The sequence below is a fragment of the Drosophila elegans genome, unplaced genomic scaffold (assembly GCF_018152505.1).
Source record: "Drosophila elegans isolate 14027-0461.03 unplaced genomic scaffold, ASM1815250v1 contig_149, whole genome shotgun sequence".
NCBI lineage: Eukaryota > Metazoa > Arthropoda > Insecta > Diptera > Drosophilidae > Drosophila > Drosophila elegans.
Window position 1 is genome coordinate 7,529,325 of NW_024545513.1, and position 15,344 is coordinate 7,544,668.

The 15,344-nt window shown below is 40.3% G+C and overlaps 4 protein-coding genes across 6 annotated transcripts; all 4 read left to right on the forward strand.

Annotated features, from left to right (window-relative positions):
- The first annotated feature begins 1,799 nt into the window (after positions 1 to 1,799).
- On the forward strand, positions 1,800 to 4,593 carry LOC108150552. Its single transcript, XM_017278785.2, has 4 exons — positions 1,800 to 1,930; positions 2,404 to 2,592; positions 3,761 to 3,855; positions 3,945 to 4,593. Exons 1-4 carry the CDS (start codon positions 1,874 to 1,876, stop codon positions 4,483 to 4,485), a joined length of 882 nt encoding a protein of 293 aa, XP_017134274.1. The 5' UTR covers positions 1,800 to 1,873; the 3' UTR covers positions 4,486 to 4,593.
- Positions 4,594 to 5,576: 983 nt separating this feature from the next.
- On the forward strand, positions 5,577 to 8,256 carry LOC108150549. Of its 2 annotated transcripts, XM_017278780.2 has the most exons (3): positions 5,577 to 5,956; positions 6,545 to 6,605; positions 7,944 to 8,256. In XM_017278780.2, exons 1-3 carry the CDS (start codon positions 5,611 to 5,613, stop codon positions 7,972 to 7,974), a joined length of 438 nt encoding a protein of 145 aa, XP_017134269.1. In that variant the 5' UTR covers positions 5,577 to 5,610; the 3' UTR covers positions 7,975 to 8,256. The 2 variants fall into 2 exon arrangements, with proteins under 2 accessions (XP_017134269.1, XP_017134268.1); XM_017278779.2 differs by lacking the exon at positions 7,944 to 8,256 and having other exon boundaries at positions 6,545 to 7,912.
- Positions 8,257 to 9,816: 1,560 nt separating this feature from the next.
- LOC108150551 (mediator of RNA polymerase II transcription subunit 9) lies at positions 9,817 to 11,038 on the forward strand. 2 transcript variants are annotated; one of them, XM_017278782.2, is made up of 2 exons: positions 9,817 to 9,891; positions 9,957 to 11,038. In XM_017278782.2, exons 1-2 carry the CDS (start codon positions 9,820 to 9,822, stop codon positions 10,827 to 10,829), a joined length of 945 nt encoding a protein of 314 aa, XP_017134271.1. In that variant the 5' UTR covers positions 9,817 to 9,819; the 3' UTR covers positions 10,830 to 11,038. The 2 variants fall into 2 exon arrangements, with proteins under 2 accessions (XP_017134271.1, XP_017134273.1); XM_017278784.2 differs by having other exon boundaries at positions 9,835 to 9,891; positions 9,942 to 11,038.
- Positions 11,039 to 12,656: 1,618 nt separating this feature from the next.
- On the forward strand, positions 12,657 to 13,759 carry LOC108150553 (chorion protein S36). The gene is made up of 2 exons (XM_017278786.2): positions 12,657 to 12,739; positions 12,840 to 13,759. Exons 1-2 carry the CDS (start codon positions 12,692 to 12,694, stop codon positions 13,629 to 13,631), a joined length of 840 nt encoding a protein of 279 aa, XP_017134275.1. The 5' UTR covers positions 12,657 to 12,691; the 3' UTR covers positions 13,632 to 13,759.
- The last annotated feature ends 1,585 nt before the right edge of the window (positions 13,760 to 15,344 follow it).

The following is a 15,344-nucleotide window of genomic DNA, read 5'->3' on the forward strand; positions in this document are numbered from 1 at the left end:
CATATCATAGGATAAACCCAACTAAATGCCTTTAATTTCAATATATCCATAAGCATAAATTTTCATGTTGTGTAGAAATTAATTTCTTAAATATAAATAAATATTTATTAAAACAAAAATTTGCTCTCTTGTTTAATATATGTACATGTTTTTAATGCAGTTTAAGACAATTTTTAAATTTTATAAATACTTCGAGAAAAAAGTATTATTTTAAATACATTGTACATTAGTTTCTGATCAATTGTTGGATGATTTGGATTTTCCCAAGCCCCTCCTGAGTTTGCCACTGTTTCCCATGAGCACAAAAGCTGATCGATTGTCATCTTGGGGTTTAGGAAGTTCTTCTGATATGGCGGTAAGTCAAGGTTGCTGCTTTTTAGTGGGAAAGATTAACCATAGATTTTTGTAAACAAATGAGTTGGCAACGGGAAATAGTACAGCACAATCAGACGGATTATAGTAATATTTAAAGACAATTAGAACTATAAAACAATAATGATAAATGAGCAATAAAAATTACTAATTTATTTTATAAATCCCAGCTGCTACATAGCTTTATATTTTTTTGAAAATATTTTTTGAAGTTCGAATGCTAACAATTTAAGCATAACTGTAGACTTGTAATGTATATAACTGAACTGGTTATCACATTCATTCAGTGAATTTCCAAAAACAAATGTATATTTACAATTGCATAATATTGCTTATATATATTACTGATTGCTATAAATTTTGCAATGGTTAGGAATCGATTAGTGTGACACGTGTGAGTTCAGGGAAATGTCGTAATTAAACATCAGTTAAATCGCATGTCCAAAGATACTGCCAAACACGTGTTTATTTTGAAATGACATGTGTTTTAATGTGAGGAATGTATTTCGATATGCCCAAATACCGACCATTAGCGATCAGAAATGAAGTGATCTATGATAGACAGTGTTTTCTCCCAGTTTTTCTTTTTTGTTTTGATTTAAAACAGGCGCCAATAACAAACGCTAATTAGGTTAATGGCCTAATTTTGAATCTGTGAAGTCTGCTCCCGATTCCCGGGTCGCCTCGAGATGACGCTGACCCATTTAGAAATCGGGAACGCACTTCTAATCGCAGTTTTAATAACACAGTTCAAAATCCCAAATTGAATTTTCTGGAAATAAATATAAGGTGAAATGTTTATGGTCTAACAAAAAATAATTAACTCATTTGCCTGTTACTTATAGATGTTATAAGACATATAGAAGAAAACCCTAACATTAGAGCAATATATAAAAATATACCGCGTTGTTGTTACAAAATTCGGGTTCCGTGATCTTGATAACTGCCAGTCTTGAATGACTGGAATATTTTGGGCCCAAGAAGTTCGTATTATTCTGCTTAGTACCTTAGTACTTCATTGTATCGTATCGCCAAAAGTTCGTGGAATTCACCAGTGACCAGAGAATAACACATCACATCAGTCAATTTAGGGGTATTATCAATACCAAGTGAGGTTTTCAGGCCGAAGCACGTAGCAGTGCAGCTTTAGTGGGCGGAATGATGGGTGCTTTAGGGAAAGTTTTCTTGGAGGAGACTGAACCCCTGAACTCCTGACCCTGTCCTTCAATCAAGGTCGTTCAACGAGAAAGTGACCCCAAGATCCCAAGAAGATTTCATTTAGCGCGAATAGTGAGCAAAGATTTCATTCACCTCCAAACGAAATCGAGAGCAACAGCTGCAAAAAACTAATGCATGGTTTTCTGAGCACAGCTTTTGGAGATCTTCTCGGTTTTATCACGGTTATAAAAGCCGTGTGGACCGCTCCCACAGTCAGTGCAAACTTTTAACGAGCCCAGAACAGAGTAGTGAGCCACACAGATCCGATAAGAATATTACCAAAATGCTGGCCTGCAAGCTTCTTCTCTGTCTGGTGATGGGAATGCACTGCATTCAAGTGGTAAGAAAGAGAACATAAATTCATATTAAATGAGTGCAAGTGAACGTGCAAGTGCGTGAGAGTGAAAGAGCCAACAAGTGCATGTATTAGAAAGGGACAAAGGAAGCTTTTAAATGGCTTTTAGAACACTGTTTAGTACGGTGGCAAAAACAATGCTGAATGCTTTTTTAAGAGTTAAACAAAACTGTTTATGAAAGTGGCTAGATAGGATACAAATAAAATATTTACTAAAAATATTTAAGGACCAAAATAAATTTTCGAATCGTTAAGAAAAGTGTTGGAAATTCCTGTAACGGGATATTAGGGCTAAGAGTTGTTCAAGTTCGACTTAAAAATATAGAAACTAGAAAACAAATTATAATATAGATTTGAGTTAGGGAAGGTTAACTTTATATCCTGAACAACTGTAAAAAGTGTTGTGTGTAAAATAAAAGTGTTAAACACGTTTTAAAGTAGTCCTCTTGATCTTACAGCTAATGGCGGCCTGCGTGTGCTCCGAGAAGGGAACGGACTACTGCCAGAGCTGCCAGGGATCCACGGTGATCCGGCCGAAGCCCCGATACTACGAGCCCACTGACGTGAACCTCCCGCCGATCGGAGACAACTGCTGGTGCAGCAAGCAGCTGATCGAGCCGGCCCAGCTACCCAAGACCTGCGGCAAAGTACGTGAGCTGTTCCAGTACATGAGCGCCTTCAACAACCTCTTGGGCCGTCGGATGCTCGAGGGCGCCATCGAAGCCAAGTCGCTGGCGGCACAGCGTCTGGCCGAACGGTTGCAGCGTCTGGAGCGGATCGACTGCTTCAAGAGGGGCCCCTCCGGCCATCGCTATCAGCTATAACCACCCATGACTAATCCGCATGAACAACCATTCCCATATCCACCTATAACCAGTAATGCCTACCCAATTTGTAACTTAACTAAAAACAGAAGAATCAGTGATTTTTAACTTGACTTTCTAGACATATTCAAATATTTAGTTTTAAATTCCTGTCTTGTATTGAAAAATGCCCAATGTTTTATTCCCCTTAATAACTTGATTATTTGATTAAGGAATTTTTCTTATAGAACTAGTTTTTTTAATTACTATTACATGTTAAACACCATTTATATTTTATATTTTTTAATTTCTTGTTAAATATGGAAATTCAATTTTGTACATTAAATACGCAGTTTAACATGACCCAGTTTGAATATTCTCCAAAAGCTTAAAAACACCATGTTAAGATTTTAATGATTTTAAAAACATTTGTATTGTTTAATATGATATTTAAATTTAATAATGTGCTTCTATTAGTTACTATACACTATCGAGTAATTTAAATGACCAAGCTTTTAAAATTAAGCAAAAGCAAGAAATAAGTTATTTTGTAACTTTTTTAACCAGGCACACCACCTAATCTATGTTGAAAAGTATGACCTCTACCTTATCATAACTTAAACTATCGTAAATTACCGTATCATAAGAAGTAGCATTAGTTTCGACAGTTGTAATCAGCAACCCAGTGGCAGTGGCATTCATCCATCGTCATCCCCCTCAGCTGCAGTAACAATTTCCGCATCGGGCGGCATTATCAATACACCGCCCCAACTTTGCGTCACCACAACATCAGTCCACAGCATCGTCATCCACATATATATATGCCGTATACCATATACCATATACCATATACCGTATACCGCCTCATCAAATATATCGCCGCGTACGTGCTGCCTTAACTAAGAGCTATGCGGAGCGATAGAACCCATTTAGATACCTCCCAACGATATCCGAAACCACAACCATAACCGAAACCGAAACTGAACTCTCTCGATTTGATCACTCCACACAGACCACGCCGTGTAAGCCCACCTGTTCGTGCCAGCAGGGCTACTCCTCCGACAGCAGCTACGCCTCCTCGTCCAGCTCCGGATCCGTCTACGGAAAGTGAGTTAACAAAATGCCCTAAAATACCAACAAATTCCATTAACTCGGAACATGTAAACAGAAACTAAAATCGAGCCAATCTCTTTCAGAATCGACTATGCGCCGGAGAAGAAGGTGGACAATAGTCCGGCTGCAGATCCCATTAGCGTGAGTCTGGCCGCCCAGGCTGGAAAGGCCATCAATGTGCCCGAGTACAAGTTGGCCTACGGATTCGCCCAGAAGCCCGTCGATGGCGAGAAGAAGGTGGTCTTCTCCAATGTGCCCGAGGAGAATCTCTTCAAGCTGAAGAGCGACGTGATCACACTGAAGAAGCCCACCTATGTGGCCAAGCAGCAGGAGGACGAGGAGGAGGAGTATGCCGAGGAGGAGCAGGAGCAGTCCTCCGACGACGAGGAGGCCCCCCAGCTCACCTACAAGCAGCTGGGCTACGTCACCGAGCAGTACAAGAACCCCAAGTTCAAGAGGATCAGCAGTTACAGCTCCAGTTATGCCTACAAGGACTCCAAGGACTATAGCGATGGCTATGGCAAGGTGGCCGGCAAGGTGTCCGTGGACTGCGGCTTCAAGCCCGGCAGGATCACCTCCTACCGGAAGGCCAAACGCGAGGACTCCGCAGAGGGCTCCTACTAAACCCATCCCATCCAATGCCAATCCTTCCTTTTGTAAATATGTACATACGCTAGGGAATGATTGGATGTCTGTCTAAGTTAGTTTTAAAAATAAAAAGTACATAAGCAAGTCCATTTTCTTATACATTTATTTTATAAAGGGAGAAAACTTAAAAAATTTCAATTTAATAGCAGTAAATTAAATAAGACTTTGTTTTCAAAACATAAACTTTCATTCAACCCATCGCTTGTGTAAAACTATTTCTGAACTCACAATTACCCAAACGATTTGTAAATGACCATTAAGAAAATGGTAATTTATTTGTTGATTGCCGCATTTGTGTAATCAAAGCACTTTGACACGTCTTAATTGTCGCAAAAGTGGCTTAAAGTGCTGACATGAAAATTAGATGGGAGGTAATTTACACAAAAAAAAAAAAGAATAGACAAAAAAATAAAACAAAGAAACTAAAATGTTTTAAAACTGACTTACAGCTTTACAAAGAATCTCCCATCATTTTAAAATATTCCCACGAAACACTTATTTATGAGCTACATGATTACAGTAAAAACATATCTGTTATGAACCATAACTTTTCACTCAGCAACTATTTTATAACACCTAAAAGGTAAGAAAACTATTTCTCATCGGGTTTATTACAAAACTACGTTCCAAATAAACACACGTTATTAACACAATGTACAAATATATTTGAACAAAAACCTGCCTGTACATTTTTTAACCAAAAACTCCCTGTATATTTTTGAAAGACAATTTAAAAACAAAATTTATATTCTCTCTCTAGGGAAATTGGAATTGCTGGCAACTGGTGGCGAAGTTTCACTGTGCAGAATTCTAAATTTAAAGCTTGGATGTTGACTTTTCGCGACAATCGACACTGAAGAAAGCGGCGAACGCCGGGAACATGACTTTTGACGGAAAACATGACCCGCCAACTATTTGAAAAGGTCAGCGAAAACAAAAACAAACACAAACAGTGTGGTCGGCCGGCGTCTCTGGGGAAGAAGACCTTGCCCAAAGTCAAGTGCATTGGGCTCCGAGCTGGGCGAGATGATATAAAGAATGCGGCTGTGCACTCTGTGGCTAGTAGCCAGTTAGGCAGATAACCGAGAAGATCTAACCGAGATGCGACACTTGAACGCTATGATAGCCCCGAAAGCACCGTTTCTGGGCCTGCTACTCGCACTCGTGGCGCTGGTCCACTCCGCTCCCGTGGAGGTCGTCTACACGGGCGAGAGCTGCGCCTGTCCCACCCAGTTGGGCTACCAACTGAACGTGCCCAATCCCCCCAAGCAAAAGAAGTATGCGGGCGCCGAGTACGGCTATCGGGTGGAGAAGCCCGTCCAGACCAAGGCCAAGATCAGCTATAGCTTCGACTTCACCGTGGAGCAGCCCAGGACACCGGCACCGCCCAAGACCAATCCCTCCAAGCTGTACGCCAAGGTGGACCGGATCACAGTCAACAAGGCGGGTAAGTGCAAAAATCTCGTCCTTAAACGCAAGACCTCCCTTAGACGGACAACTTTCTCTCTCTTAAGCGGACAGCGTCCTTTGACCGTATTTTTAAGTATTCAATTATTTGTTCATCAAATTTTAAAATAAATTGCTAGTACAAAAGTTTATAATTTGCCAAAACTTCGTTAAGCGGACAGCTCTCCCTTAAGCGGGCTTCTGTTTTGATGTATAAATACTTTTGACAAATTACAAATTTTTAGTCTTTTGTTTTTTAGATACATATTAAAGTGTTTTCAACACATTAAACTCCTACAATCAAAATATACATTAAACTTTAAACATAAGATCACAAAAAAATTTAATTTTTCATAATATTTATTCCTTTGACATATTAAATCCAATTTTTTTGGTGGCATCTTGAATATAAATAAGTCAGAAAATAATTTACATTTTTGCTATCAATGGTTTCGTGTTATTTATTTGATTGAAATTTTATTGAAATCTTGTAAATGAAATTGTTTTGTGGTTTCAAAATTTTTTTTTAAATATTTCTATATCTTGAACAAATTTCACCACATATTTGTATTTTTTATTTTTATTTTAGATTGCCAGGCCAAGAACAAGTCAACCTGCAGCTGCTCGAGTTGCGCCAGCCAAAAGCCCAGGTACGTAGCTCCACCGGTCAGGTCGCCCAACGCCATCCGTCGTCGCCGGGACATCCGGCCACCGGGATCGCTGCTCCGCCGGCGGCTCATGCGCCAGCAGCAGCTCCAGGAGCGTCCGCCACGCTATGTGAAGCTGTACAGCAAGGACCTGACTCCCGTCCAGCAGAAGCAGCAGCAGCAGCAGCAGCAGCAGCATCTCAAGCTTTTCGGCCTGATTCCGGTGGAACCCGCACAGCCAGTGGCCGCCGCACCCAAGACGAAGAGGAAGACGAAGAAAAGCCAGCCGAGCTGGATGGGATTGGGTCGCCGATTGCACAAGCGCGACATCAAGGGGGAGTACGATCTGCTCGAGCAAGAACGCTCCCAAATGGACCTCACTGCGCCGGAGATAATCCAGTATATGCCGGAGACCCTGAATCCGGACTTTAAGCCCGGTCAGTGCCACATGGGCTGTGGAGCAATGACAGCGGCGGCACCACCGCCAGAGGAGCCCCAGCCAAAGGAGGAGCAAGTGCCTCCTCAGACTGGACAACCGGAGCACGCGGAACCGTTGGAGCATCAGAACACGATTCCGGCCAAGCGGGCCGCCGCCTTTGGCTACTATCCCGTGCAGATTCCATCGCCGCTGAGTCGTCCGGAGGACTACAAATTCGTGGATGACTCGCAGCTGAGCAGCCTACTGTCCACCACTTCCGTCCCAGATCCGCTGGAGTACAGCTCCACGCCGCTGCAGTTTGCCGGCGATCTGGAATCGGTCACGAGAAGATCCTATGGCGGTGCCTCACTTTTGGGTCTCGGCGGTGGCTATCCCGTGGAGCATGTCACCGACTCCCAGCTGGACAGCATCATCTCGGGCATTGTGTACAATCATCCGGCCTACGATCATCCCCACCATCATTACCACTCCACAGAGGGCACCCTGGTGGATCCGGAGCCGGTGCAAAAGCAGCAGACCACGGATTTCCTCAAGAAACTAATCGATGGCCGCCTGGGCGGCTGGGGATTCGATCAGGCCTCGGAACCGGAACAAAGTCTGCACGAGGATTACGCCAGACAACCGGCCAAGACATATGGCTACAATAGCCACACCCAGAATGGCTACAGTGTGGACACCTACAGTGCGCCACCAATCACGGACTATCTGAGGGCCTGGTTCTAGAAGTCCCACGCAAAAAAAAAAAACCTATCTTTTAGCGTTAGCTTTACTTTGAAAACCGAACACGAAAACGATCATAACCAAAAACACAAAAAAACAGAATATAATAAATTGAAAAAACATTGTGGTGTTTCTTTCTTCATTCACTCCATTCACAGTCTTCGTCTTTCTTCTCTTTGCAGCTGCAGCGAAGACGCGGGCTACGGCTACTGAAGAGAGGTCTTATAAAGAGGTCTTCCAAACCGAAACGTAAAAAAAAAAAAAAAAAAAAATACCAACCCAACCCAAACCAAGCCAACCCATCGATCTGCTGAGCTCGGCTTAAAATCCAGCCAAAAGTAGGCCAGTGGGTCTTGTATATATATATATATATATATACTATAGCTTCCACCGCCGATTCCAACCTCCGATTTCTGTTTACGTCTACCGCTTTTGTCGGCACCTCAAGAAGTTGCCCCATTTAACTGGTTAATAAAGTGTTTGCTTGATTAAAAATGCTCGATTCGATGCTTCTTGGGTTCCCAATGGTGCAGATTTTTAACTAAGGTCTTGATTTCTATGAGACTATATGATACCCCTAAAAGTAGACCCCGATTTTTATGGTATTTCAGTATTTATAAATTGATAAGGTACTATTATTCATGTTAAAGGATTACAAATGTTGCTCGCAGATTAAAATAATTAATAATTAAAAAGACTATAAATAACAAGATTTTTATCTGCTACTTTAAATCTTTATATCTTAAAAAAGTTTAACAAAAATAAATAATTTATTGAAATTATTATTAAAACTTAAATTCATTGTAAACAAAAAAATATCCAGTCAGTGGAAAATAATCACTGAAATCCACATGTATTTAAATTTAATCAAAGTGTGTTTTGAAATAAGCAAAACAAGAAAACACCTTTTTTTCTAGCATTTAGCTTAAGATAACTGTATTCAAATGAATACTAGTAAAAATAAAAGAGTGTACGCCACGCTATACCCACATTTATCACGATCTGTCAATGGCTGAATATTTGTTGTTCTATATGAACAAATCGTTCATCATTCACCGTCAAAAATTCTTGCGATCGCATACCATTGAAAAGCAGAGAGATAGTCGTAGATACATTACCAAAAGTGGCAAAAAACGCCCTAAACTTCGTGACCACAAGAGCAAAACATTTCTAGACGAGTTCGCAAAACTCGTGAACAACTTGGGAAGTAAATAATAAATAAAAATTAATGCGATTGAATGGTGAATAATTAACTATAAAGCTCCAAAAAGAATGCATTTTTATAAACTTAAAAGTCAAGTGAAAAAAGTATAGATAAAATGCATTTATAATGTTATATGTTTTATTTATATTGCAACTTCAAAACAAAGTTTTAAAACTTACTTAACTTTAAATTTTAAAGTTCTCATATTTTATTGACAAAATTATTCAAAGAATTATTTATTTTATGAACGATGTTTTCATATATCTAAACATAAACAATCTCAATGATTAATTAGCAATATAAAATAAATGTAGTGCCTATTTCAGACACAAGACACAAGCTGATTGAATTACTTAATTTAAAAAAATAAATGACTCTTAAAAATAATCGGATTTTATGGTAATAACTTCTTAAATAGTGGTTCGTTTTGGAAAAGTTGTTAAAAAAAATGTTTTCATGTCACTCTATTTCCTATATAATATTTTCAGTCAATTTTAGGATAACAATTAAGCTTTTCTGAGTTTTCCAGAACAATCTGGGGCTAAAATCTGATATGAAATCAGACAACCTTGTAGTTTTCGATATATCAACAATGTTTTTAGAGCATATGTACATCGAATGGTCATTCGGGGCCCATTGAGCCGAGCAAAAGAATTCAAACGACCGTGGCTCTCTTTTTTTTTCCACCTGACGCATCAAGATCGCTGGAGATTCGTGGATGAGACATCTGGTGAATATGGCATATCTGGTTATAGATCACGTCCCGGCACGTCTTATTTTGAAGTTTGCTCGAATCGAGCTTCATTTTGGGGGTATTTAAGTTGAATCCATGGGATCGGGGGGCTTCAGTCGAAATGGCAGCGGACAGCAGTTGGCCCAAACTGCTTTTGTGGCTCACAGCACTGGTCGTGCTTATCAACGCAGAGGTGGGTATCTTCAAATATTAAATCTACTCAAAATGCAATGTGTATAATAGACGTTTTGGTATTAGAAACCGACTGAGTCCACGCCCGGCATTGATGAGGAGTTTGATGGCAGCACCAGTCCGGGTCCGCCGCTGGAAGAGACCACCAATCGCATGGCAGCCCACGCGGATGCTGGTGGTGGTGGTGCAGATCAGGAGCAGTATAATGTGATCGATGTGATGGCCTCCAAGCCCAAGAGCGGCCAGACCACAAGGATCGTCACCACCGGCGACGTGGACGAGAAGTTCTGGCTGACGCACCTGGGCGAGGATTTCAAGCATGCCATCCATTTGCAGGTGGGCGGCATCAACGAGGAATACAATCGCCTGATCAACCGGACACAGAACGGTGTCCATGAGGAGGTGCATCATGAGTACTTGCCGGGTGCCGAAAAACCTGGCAGTGTGGCTCCACCTACATCTCGCCAATCTGGTTCAGCTTATCACCATGGCTTCGACAATCGAGCCATGGCCATGAAGCAGCAATATCTGATGCATCAGCAGAGCCAGCAGTCACATCCTTCACAGCAGCGATTTAACTATGCCCAACAACACACACAACACTATGCACAACCTCCGACACAACAACAGTATCAACAACAACAACACCGACAACACACCCATCAATACCCACAACAACAAACAGCACACAGAAACATGTACTCAAAACCACAGAGCTTCGAAAATCCACGGAGCTACATCATCAACTCTAGCGAGGATCAGCTGCATGCCGCCCAATCAAATCCGGCGCCAGTGCGATATTCTGAAGGGGATCGACCCAATCACGAGGAGGAGGGTGACTCCTTTGACTCGCAGCTCAACTTCAAGTCGCCGTTCAACGACTACGGCAGTCGGCCAACTCGAGATCTCACCTATTTACTCTACAGACGGGGTCTCTAAAAGTTAGAACCCAACTATTCTAAACATAAGACTTGCGGTCCCCAGTCCATTGAGTTATATAAATGGTGCTGAGCAACACACACAACACACAACACACTCTCCACACACACACAACACACTCACACAACACACACAAACAACACAAACCACACAAACACTGAGATTTAAGGAATAACTATAACAAATAAAAGGAAACAAATAGATCAAAAGTGGTTGTGTTTGGATTTAAATACGATACGATCAATCGAGCTTATCAAAAAAAAAAAACAAAAACAAAAAACATTTTCAGTGACTAGTGACTCAATATTATAAATAATTACTCAAAAATTTTAAATAACTGTTATTTTTAGAGCCATTCAACAATTCTGCAGAATTTTTTATATTTATTATATATAGAAAATTGAGACGAAAAGCTCCACCTCTTAAAAATGTAATTTATTTTCTGGGTTTTAACTTAATAGTAAGAAAAATAAAATACATTTACATTAAGTTGTATTAAAGATAATGCCTAATGGTTAATAAAAACTATTAACAGATTTTATAAAATTAAAGATACCAGAAGTTGTATATTTAAGTCAATTCCACCAAATAAAGCTATATTAAAGTAAACACTTCATTCAGCAAAAATTTTGATTACAGTAAAGAAGTTTTGTGAATGAGAGAGATAAGATATAGTAAACTCAATGATTTTTTGGAACTCACGCTGTAGTGTGTTTAAAACTGAAGCAGGAATTACCTAAAATATTTTAAATTTCTTTAGAAATGATATAGCTATAAAACCAACACTAATTAAGGTAATGGAATCACAGGTGAAATGGAAGACTGAATAATCTCCGGAACTGCACTACCCATTTATAATTATATTTACATACTATGTATAGGTATTTTATCTATAACATCTTACTCGGAAATGTTTATTAAGTTTATCAGTTCACATACATTTTATATAGAGTATCTCTAGTTTAAGCTATTATCAGTTCAAAGAGAAATTCAAAAATACTGTCAAAAATATCTGACAAAAAAAAAGATTCGAAGAGATCACAAAACGTAGAAGAATATGATCGCAAAGATTGAAATGTATATTTAAGATTTTAAAAATTAAATTTTCTAAAAAAGAAGACAATAAAACGTTAAAAATAATATCAGAAATATTATACGTATTTTCATTTAATGATCAAAAATAACTTTTTCCAAAGAGAAAAACATAACAGAGCTTCCCAAAATGCATAATTTTTAAAGTATTTTTTAGGGCATATCAAAAGCCACTCCCTACGTTTATAAAAAAAAATTCAGAGAAAGGATTAAGCCAGGTGACAATTAAAATTTCATAAAGAAATAATAAAGTATATTAAACATTATGCGATTCATGAGTATTTTCATTAGATGATCAAGAAGATCTTCAATTTGATCAGTAAAATATTATTCCAAAGAGAAGAATATGCAAGCAACCGAAGAAAGTGTATCAATCCAAAAGTATTTCAGAGAGCATATCAAACACGACTCCCCAGAATGCAACCATCCGTATGTATTTCCAAGAGAAGCACACCCACATAGACTGAGATTCGGAACGAGTGGAAACGATCTTTGGATCGATGTCGATCGCTGGAAGAGCTATGATTCAAGCCAAGGCGACCGCCACAAAGAGATGATTGCGACGGGCGGCAAGTTGACACAGACACTGGGGGTTAGGAGTTTTTGTGGATTCAGATGTGGGCACGATGGCGAGACAAAGATGCGGCGCGAAATCGGAAATGGAGATGGATCACGTAGCCGGCCGTGGCGGGCAGCGATTATAGGCGCTATAAAGAGCCGGAGTCATAGCCAGACAGCGAGCAGTAGACGATCCACACGTAAACGGCAACATGCAACTCGGTCTCTGGTTTGGCATTTTAGCCATCGCCGCCGCGCCGGTTAGTAACCAATAGCCACTAGCCATTAGCCAGAAGTCTTAGCCATGGCGGCAACATTGCATCCATCTAACTATCGTGCTTATTTGTTTCTCTCCTTCAGCTGGTGAGCGCTAATTATGGTCCCGCTGGCGGACATGGTCAAGGTGGAAACGGACATGGTCAGTATCTGTCCAATTCCAACAACGGACTCGATGAGTACGTGAACGTGGCGACGGGCGGCAATCAGCCGTCTGCCAATCAGATCGCCTCCCAGGCCGAGATCCAGCCATCGCCGGAGGAAGCTAGCCGTCTGGGAAGCGTCCAGGCGCAACTCCAGGCCCTGAATGCCGATCCCAACTATCAGAAGCTGAAGAACTCCGAGGATATTGCCGATTCGCTGGCGGAGACCAATCTGGCCAGCAACATTCGTCAGGGCAAGATCAAGGTGGTGTCGCCGCAGTTCGTGGATCAGCATCTGTTCCGCTCCCTGCTGGTGCCGTCGGGTCACAACAACCACCAGGTGATCGCCACCCAGCCCCTGCCCCCCATCATTGTCCACCAGCCGGGTGCACCGCCGGCCTATGTGAACAGCGGCCCACCGACTGTGGTGCGCGGCAATCCGGTCATCTACAAGATCAAGCCCTCGGTGATCTATCAGCAGGAGGTGATCAACAAGGTGCCCACTCCGCTGAGCCTCAATCCCGTCTACGTGAAGGTCTACAAGCCGGGCAAGAAGATCGAGGCCCCACTGTCGCCAGTGGTGGCCCCCGTCTACAGCCAGCCCCAGGGCTATGGTAGTGCCGGATCGGCCGCCTCCTCGGCCGGTGCCGCGCCGTCCGCCGATGGCAATGGCTACGGCAACGAGGCTCCACTGTACAACAGCCCCGCGCCCTACGGCCAGCCCAACTACTAGATGGGCTCCTCCCCCTTCTCATCCTCCTTCTCAGCTGCGACAGCTGGTTTAATTTAAATTTCTGTTTTTTTTTTTCTTTGCCGACGACCGCTGAGTGCAAATAAAAGATGAAAAAATTACTTAAAACGTAAACGATTCGTGGAAATTATTTTGCTTGGGGGTTGCAAAGTGTTTACAAAGCGCTATTATTCAGGCATGTCATCATTAATATATGTGGCAACATAAAGACGCAAATCTAAACTTATTCAAGGCTTAACATAAAGTTTAGACAGCCTAGCTATATTATTACTTGTCATAAAAAATACATTAATCTACCTATCAAGGCCTAACTCGAAGTAAGAGTATAAATTATTTAATCATATTTTCAACCTTCTAATCTTATTCGGAGTAAGAACTTTTCCAAGTATTTCAAAAAACGAAAAACAGTGTGATTTTCATAAGTATAACAACGCAAATATAGGTATTCGCACTAAAGAGGTTAAGTTATGGATCCAGAAGTTAGGGTCATTGTCACATTTCTGCAATATTCATTATAATAATGACTAAATAAGATGACTCACTTCGCGCCAGTTTTCACACTAAAAACTTCTTTGTTTTAACCAAAAACTGTGTAAAAATTTTATAGGATATACGGAAGTTCATATGAAATGCACCATTGTTAATTGCAAAATTGTTTATAAGACTATTGAGAACATTAACTAGTCTTATGTTTTTATTACAAAAACTATCATTTCAATCTGTAGGGTATTTCAAAAAATATATCCTATAGATACAAGCAGTACCTGTTACATATTTTACTAAAGATAATTTAATAGTTATTAAATATCAATATCTTGAATGAAATTATGGACTCTTTAGGTCTTATTATAAAAAAACTGTTATTAATTAAATTTTTAAATGATAAAAACACTAAGCCATTAACATAAGCTTCTAGAATACTAGTTAATCTTTATTGTGCTTTTATTTTAATGAGTTCTTTGTCCGAGAAATCTTTTAGGCCTAAACGCGAAAGTAAATTTCTTAATAATAAAAATGTATTAATAATATTTTTGATTGTTTTATTTGAAATGTTTCGTTTTTTTGTATTGGCGAAGTATCAAATCCTGTTTGTATAAATATTAATATATTTCACTATTTAATAAGCAAGCAAACTGTCAAAATGAAGGCTTTAAGTTTTTATATATAGGTTTTACATTTACATTTACATTTTAAATTTCATGGTTTTTCATAGCCAACTGCTTATTGAGATGCGAATCTTTGCATATCATTTTTCCTATCCATTCCAATTCACTACTCGGTTTCTCACTTTCTAAAGAATCACCTTGATATCTTATCAAAAAGGGAACCACATTAACACACATTAAGCATTAAAAACCTTGCTAAATTCTAGGATTTTTCATAGCCAACTGCTTATTGAGATGCGAATCTTTGGATATCATTTTGGCTATCCATTCCAATTCAACCACTCGATTTCTCTCTTTCTGACTGACTCCCGGGTCTTATGTCTGCCAATGCGGAACTATTTTCGCTATCTGCACAGACGTTCGGACCTCGATATGCGGTGGAGATTCAAAGCCCGGCTGTTGATTTCGATGCTGTTCGCTAGGTTTGTTGTTCTTGCAATGGGCACTGGTCGGCCAACGGGGGTTTTTGGGCTGTGGCTGCTACTTCTACGTAAGTGGAAGAGACGCCGTGATATGCGCTGGCCGCAAT

What these genes read in the sequence shown, in the direction of transcription:
- LOC108150552 (XM_017278785.2), top strand. Translation starts at nt 1,874, where the DNA reads ATGCTGGCCTGCAAGCTTCTTCTCTGTCTGGTGATGGGAATGCACTGC. An exon ending in GAATGCACTGCATTCAAGTG is followed by an intron (nt 1,931 to 2,403) that starts GTAAGAAAGAGA and finishes TTGATCTTACAG; the next exon opens with CTAATGGCGGCCTGCGTGTG. An exon ending in TACCCAAGACCTGCGGCAAA is followed by an intron (nt 2,593 to 3,760) that starts GTACGTGAGCTG and finishes CACTCCACACAG; the next exon opens with ACCACGCCGTGTAAGCCCAC.
- LOC108150549 (XM_017278779.2), top strand. Translation starts at nt 5,611, where the DNA reads ATGCGACACTTGAACGCTATGATAGCCCCGAAAGCACCGTTTCTGGGC. An exon ending in GATCACAGTCAACAAGGCGG is followed by an intron (nt 5,957 to 6,544) that starts GTAAGTGCAAAA and finishes TTTTTATTTTAG; the next exon opens with ATTGCCAGGCCAAGAACAAG.
- LOC108150551 (XM_017278782.2), top strand. Translation starts at nt 9,820, where the DNA reads ATGGCAGCGGACAGCAGTTGGCCCAAACTGCTTTTGTGGCTCACAGCA. An exon ending in TCGTGCTTATCAACGCAGAG is followed by an intron (nt 9,892 to 9,956) that starts GTGGGTATCTTC and finishes TTTTGGTATTAG; the next exon opens with AAACCGACTGAGTCCACGCC.
- LOC108150553 (XM_017278786.2), top strand. Translation starts at nt 12,692, where the DNA reads ATGCAACTCGGTCTCTGGTTTGGCATTTTAGCCATCGCCGCCGCGCCG. An exon ending in TAGCCATCGCCGCCGCGCCG is followed by an intron (nt 12,740 to 12,839) that starts GTTAGTAACCAA and finishes TCTCTCCTTCAG; the next exon opens with CTGGTGAGCGCTAATTATGG.